This window comes from Echinops telfairi, unplaced genomic scaffold, assembly GCF_000313985.2.
Source record: "Echinops telfairi isolate 266 unplaced genomic scaffold, ASM31398v2 ScPeMD7_7458;HRSCAF=8496, whole genome shotgun sequence".
In the NCBI taxonomy this organism is placed as follows: domain Eukaryota; kingdom Metazoa; phylum Chordata; class Mammalia; order Afrosoricida; family Tenrecidae; genus Echinops; species Echinops telfairi.
Genome location: NW_022111358.1, coordinates 50,828,462 through 50,834,776, shown reverse-complemented (window position 1 = coordinate 50,834,776; position 6,315 = coordinate 50,828,462). Strand labels below are relative to the sequence as shown.

Genomic DNA, 6,315 nt, shown 5'->3' with positions numbered 1-6,315 from the left:
CGCAGTCTCAGGACTGGCCCAGCCCTGCTTTTCTCAGCGGGGAGGCAGGTGTGCCCCCCTGCGGCTGTGTTTCTCCACTCGGGCGGGCGGACCCCTCTCACTGGGGGCTAAAATGTAAGCCTCTTTACATTTGTGAGGCAATAGATTGGAACGCCCCCAAGTGGGTGGCCCTGCCTGGAGCTGTAAAGACCCCCTTGGGGTCACCCAGCTGTGTCCTGGGGTGGGGGACCCCTGCCTCCCACCTTACACCGACTGTGCATGGGCCTGGGCCCCAGCCACCCCGCTGCTCACCGCTCCTGCTCCTGAAAGGGAGTGGTGCTCACTAAGGAGGTGGGGGTCCCCTTGCTGGCTCACCTGGAGAGTGAGTGCCAGGTGGGTCCCACTCTACCTACTGTAAGCCCTGGAGGCCACAGCCGATGCCCGCTACTCTCCAGGCAGGGCCTCCTTGTGGTCACTGCGCCGCCCAGGGAGGTGCTGGTCACAGGGCTGTATCTGGGTCAGAGACAAGGCCGAGCTTCCTCCCAGGAGAGCTGGGGGTGGGGAGCAGGCCTTGCCCTACATTCAGGTGTTGGCGTCTCTGCCGTGGCGTTTCTCTCAGGGTGAAAGGCCTGTTACTGAGACCAGACTGAGGAAGGGCAGCCTCTCTTCAAAGTTACTCTCCCATTGTCCCCCGAGGCCTCTGGAGGGACCCCTCTCTTCCTAAGTCCCCCTACTCGCAAGCTGCCCTTGACCTGCTGTGTACTGCCTTGTGTCTAAGGGGGGGCTTGGCTGTTTCTGCACTTGAACTCGGTTTTCTACCCTGGGAGACATCCAGTCATTCTCTCTGAACGCTGCTGCTTCCACGTCTTTATAGCCTAGGGGACATTTTTTTGGTCTGTCGGACAGGGGGCCTGATGGTGCCAGAAATAATTTCCCATGCCCCCCCCCCTCCCAAGCCTCCCTAGATGTGTAGATAGATCTGGCGTCTGCCCAGGCTTCCATCTTGACCGGAAGGTTTCTGGTCAGCTCCATCCACCATCTGCTGGGGCCGACTTCACCCTGCTCATCCCGACGTTGAGGGCCGAGGTGGCACACCGTCTTGCTCCTGCTCTTCCCCCCTCTCTTCTGCGCGTGTACTGAAGGCCTACGCAGAGCTCTGGGGTCACGGGCCCAGCTCTCGGCTGAAGGCAGCGGCGGAGGGCCAGTGGCGGGGGGCCGCTTGGCTGTAACTGGGAGTGGGCTCGGGCCCCAGCAGCAACTCTGCCGCCACACACCATTCCCAGCACCTCCCTTTCCTGTGTTTCAGGGAGCCCGGAGGCTCCTCAGTAAGCTAAGCAAGCACTTGCCTTTTCTCTGCTTACCAAGGGCCCTGGGGCTGGGAGAGGGTGTGGTGCCTTCTCTGCTGATACTTAGAGCCTGCTTGGAGCCCTGGGCGCGCAGGGGGGGTGAGCTGTAAGGCCCGTGGTGGACCACTCGCTCGCTCTGGGAAACCCACGGGGGCGCTGTGGGTCGGTGGCAGTGAGCTGAGAGAGCAGCCCTAGCTGCTCCGAGTCTAATACAGAGAAACACACGGAGACACTGTTGCTCTGTGTGTGTGTGTGTGTGTGGTAATGACTGAAGCTTTGGAAGAACAATGCTTAAGACAGGCCTCCTGGCCGCTGCTGCCCTCAGAAAGCCCTTGGTTGAAGACACGGGCCAGTGATGGGTTCTTCCTCATAGGGCCGAGTGGTGGCCTCACTGTCCATCACCAGGGGTCAACGGTGCTTAACCTGCGGTGCCACCAGGACTCATAGCTTCCTCCAAAGCAACCTCACTGCTGTTCTACTGATGCTGACTCATAGGGACACACACACACACACACACCCCGAGAGTCAGAGACTGGCTGTTTAGGGGAATAGAGAGCCCCATGTGCCCCACTGCCACCCATGAGGGTCTCAGCCTTATGTGTGACCGCCAGGGGTCCTGCAGTAGCTTCATGAGGGTCCCTTCTCACGTGACACATACGGGTCAGGTGGCCAGGCAGCCGGTCAATCCAGAAGCGGTCAGTCCAGAAGCGGTCAGTCCAGAAGCCGCACCTGGGTTCCTGGGTGGCGAGTGTGTGGTGGGCTCTGAGTTCCCAGCTGCAGTCCTGAGGTGGAGGGAGGGCGCAGGGGTCAGCTGCCTCAGCCAAGAGCCCTGGCTCCTAACGAGGTGGCCTTTCCCGTCCCAGCCCTGCAGCATGCCTTCCTGAGGCCTCCCATGAGGGCAGCCTAACGTGTATCTGTAGCCCCTTGTTGGAAGGCAGTTTTCAGAACCGTGCCCGGCTCTCAGCCGAACAGACCCGGGAGGCACGTGGAAGGAGCCCTTGGACTCCGGCTTTCAGAACGAATGGCACTTACAGTCCAGGGAACTCACAGGAGCATGTCTACCCTGCACCCCCCACACACACACACAGCTTTTATGGGTGCAGCAAGGAGCCCTCGTGGGGTAGTGGTTACACACTCGGCTGCCATACAAAAGGTCAGCAATTCAAAGCCCCTAGCCAATCCTCGAGAGAAAGATGGCTTTCTACTGCCAACGGCTACAGCCTGGGACACCCACAAGGGCAGTTCTACCCCATCTTCTAGGGTCTCAGTGAGTCGGCATTAACTCGACAGCAGGGAGTTTGAGGGCTTGGGTGGGTGTAGTGAGGAGGGGATGGGTGGGCATTCTAAGTAAAGAAACTACTAAGGAGCAAAAGGATTGAATTGCACAAAGAGGTGACCAGGGTTCCTGTAAAGGGGCAGGGAGTTGCCCAAACTCCAGAGGCCAGGCCGAATCTAGTGCCAACCAGACACAGCACACCACCGGATCTGCAGCCCCTAGAAGTCTCTGGGTTTCCACTCTCTCCCCACCTGCCGCTGATAGACCATCTCCCCGACTGCAGGAACCACCCTCCTGCACCAGAGCCAGCCAGAGAGAGCGGCCCGAGGGCCCAACTCTGAACGCCTCCTGTGTGAAGTCGCAGAAGGGCTGGCATCTCGTGGGCCCACCTGTACAGAATGCCTTGCATCCTCCGTCGTTGTCATAAGGGGACGCCCATCCAGTGGCTGAGTGGGCAGGAGGGGGCCGGGGTCACTGAGGGCTTGTTTTTCAATCATCAGTAGCCTCCTCGTGAAGAGGGCTCCTGGATCACAACGGGCAGACCAGCCCCGCAGGGCCTGGCCTGTGGGTGCCAGGAACTCGCTGGCCTCCGCGTCATCCCAGCCCGGGGGTGTTCTCAGGAGGATCAGATTGGACTTGTAAAGGCTCTCCTGATGCTCCCGAGGCTAGGGAGTCGAGCCAAGATCTCCGGTGCCTCCTGCAGAAGCTCTCCAAACACCCCTCCTCTAAAGCCCCCCGGTGCTGGCTGGAGACCAGGGGCATGCAGGGGGGCGGGGAGCAGGCCGAGCTCCCCACAGAGCCCTGTGAGGTGGTTGGTTCCACGGAGCCACTGTCGAGCCCAGTGTGACTTGCAGAAAGGCCCATTCACACAGGCCATGTTTCCAGTGTGCCCTGATGAGCATCGAGGGGTCCTGACACACGGCCAGCTTTCAGGGTGGAAGGCCCGCTGCCCACGCCCAGGGTAGGGGCTGCTGAGGAGGCTCAGGCCATCGTGTCCAGTCCAGACCAGCAGACTGCTGGAGGACATACGCCAGAGACTTCCCTGTGGCTGTCTGAGCAAGGAGCCTCCTGGTGGCACCGTTGGATAGGTGCTGGGCTCGCACCAAAGGTGGACAGTTCAAACCCACCAGCCACTCCCCGGGAGAAGGACGTGCAGGTGCACAGGCCTGGGGACCCTCGCTGGAAGGCAGACTTCTGGCCACACCGTCCCCAGGCAGTGCTGGTACCGGGGAGTCCATGGGCGGGGTTTTTGGAGGCAGCGAAGCAGAGTTCGCCCAAAGACAAGTGTCAGAGGAACCTTGGGTGGGCCTTGCGCCCGGGCCACAAAGATCAATTTGCGTCCTCTTAACAAAGGACCCAGAACGCCTGGCAGCAGACACGCTGCACGCAGCATGTGCAGGGCGCATAGAGCGTCTGTCCATTGGGGATGCGGTGAAGGGGGCCGGGCCACACACCCTGCCTGGAAGTGCCAGGCTCCAGAGGACGAGGGCCCTCACTGGGACTGTGAGGGATGGCCACTCAAGGCTGCCTGAGGCCCCAGGGCTCCCTGTGCAGCCCAGATTCAAGGCGCCTTGTTACTGACAGCATTCTGCCCTGCCCTGCCCACGGGGAGCCAGAGTGCACTGTGTCCCTGAGGTGCTCAGGCATCCCCAGAGGCCTGGCAGTTATGTGATGACGCAGTAGGCCCGTGATGTGATCACATGATGACGCAGTAGGCCCGTGATGTGATCAGCCAGCCAGCCCTCAGGGGTCTCGGCCGGGAGTGGGGTGGTGGGCTGCAGCACCCTTGCTGAGGTCGCAGGCTGGTCCCACCCTGGGGGGAGGGTCCTAGGAGTGGCGCCCCCTGCCTCATCTTGTTGTCAGGTACCAGCGAGCCAATTCCTAGTAAGACCAGCACACAGCAGACCAAAGCACGGCCGCTCCCACCACCCCCCTTGGCTGGTTGAGCAAGGGCCATGGCCACAGCCACTGTGTCAACCCTTCCTGGGGCGGGGGTGGGTCCTCCTCATTTCCACTGACCTCCACATCCCCAAGCACAAGGTCCTCCTCTAGAGACTGACCCCTCGGGCCACATCTCACATGTGCACGTCTCCCCGCGTGTGAAAGGGAGTGGAGGGCAGGCTGTGCCCCGAGAAGCCCCTGGGCCCACGGGTGCTCGAGGGACCAGCAGCCCCTGAGAGCCATGAGGGGGAGCCTTCCCCAAGAGAGGGGAGTGAGCTGGCTTGGGCCTGTACTTCCCGCCGCCCAAGCTGTGCCCGTGAGATTCTGTCTGGGAGTGGGACCAACCAGCCAGTGAGTGCTGCACATGCCCACGCGCGCGCACATACACACGTGTGCACATAACACGCATGCACACATGCATACCCCCCTCATACACATACACACCACAAACACAGACCCCACACACGTGACTTCCACTGGAGCAACGCAGTTGCCGTCTTCAAAAAGATTTCGGTCTTGACTTCCAGATGGGTGCACATCAACTGACATTTGCAGGCGTGTTAAAAACTCAAGCAGAAAGACAAGCATTTTGGTGTCCTTCTGAGACATGCAGGCCTGGTGACAGTCCTACTGGGTGGTGCTGGCACCAAGGTGGGTTTCTAGGGTAGTCCAGGCCTTTAAAACCTGGAAGTGACCATTAACGGGTTCACTGAGGGCCGGGGTCTACTCCCCATTAGGAGGGGGGGCCTGCATGACATGTGCCTTTCTGGCCCCTCTGGAGAAGCTGAGTCACTCGGCAGCAGTGTGCGCACACGTGTGTGTTGCTGGCCGGCCAGGTGCTGGCAGACATGCCCCCTCGGGGAGAAGTGGCCATGGGTAGAGAGGGACAGACTGTCCTCCTGCAGTGTTTGTTCCCAGTGAGAGAGCTGCCCAGGAGCAATATACACACGCAGAACAAACTCCTTCACCTCTTGTTTGCAGGGATGCCACCTGGCCCCATCCCTGCTCGTGCCCCGGAGCCCTGCAGCCCAGGGGAGGTGCCTGCTAGGCCAGGAGACGTCAGCCTGCCCTTGGGACAGGTGCAACCCCGTCTCACAGCTCAGGTAACAGCCCAACATTGGAGAAATGGGCTTTTAACACACACGCACACACACGACTCGGACCTTTGACTGATAGCTCGCAGCGGCTGCTGGAAAGGCCACCGCAAGAGCAGAGAGTCTCAGCCCCCCGTGGACAATCCTGTGACACTGGCCACGGCCACCTGGCTCCACAGCCTCTTTCAGCTGCCCTCTCTGAACTGTTCCCCAGGTAGCCCTAAGGTCCCTGTGGGGCTTGTGAGTGGCCATCGGCCCCAGAGACAGATGGTGATGGAGTGAGGTGCTGCAGACAGACTGCCCTGTCTGTATTAGTGAGGCTGCTGTTTGGCCAGTAAACCCCAGAAGGTCATTGGATTTTAGGGCTAAAGAGGACCTCAGGGCAGTAGTGCCAGGGGTTCACCCAGGTCCCTTGGCAGCAGACTCTGGAATGCAGGAGAATTTGAAATTCTGTTCCACAATTCCTCCCTTTCGATAAGGATTCATCAGTGAAATCTTTGACCAGCACGCCCAGTCGTGGTAGCTGGGCACCATCAGGCTCTTCTGGTCTGTGGCAAAGGAAGCAGTTGTCCAGGGAGGCCATTAGACACATGTCCTTTCCACCTCATCTTTGCATTCCTGCGTGGCCAGTCCACGGAAGCGCCTGTGTCTGGGAGGATGGGGCGGCCCTTCTCCGTGT

At 60.4% G+C, this 6,315-nt stretch overlaps 1 protein-coding gene across 1 annotated transcript in view; it reads left to right on the top strand.

Annotated features, from left to right (window-relative positions):
• Positions 1-6,315, top strand: part of CCDC57 (coiled-coil domain containing 57) — a 59,658-nt gene that overhangs the window by 24,692 nt on the left and 28,651 nt on the right. The window contains exons 13-14 of the mRNA XM_045299529.1: positions 5,524-5,645; positions 5,851-5,861. Coding sequence (XP_045155464.1) covers positions 5,524-5,645; positions 5,851-5,861 — 133 coding nt within the window. The remainder of the gene's footprint in view (positions 1-5,523; positions 5,646-5,850; positions 5,862-6,315) is intronic.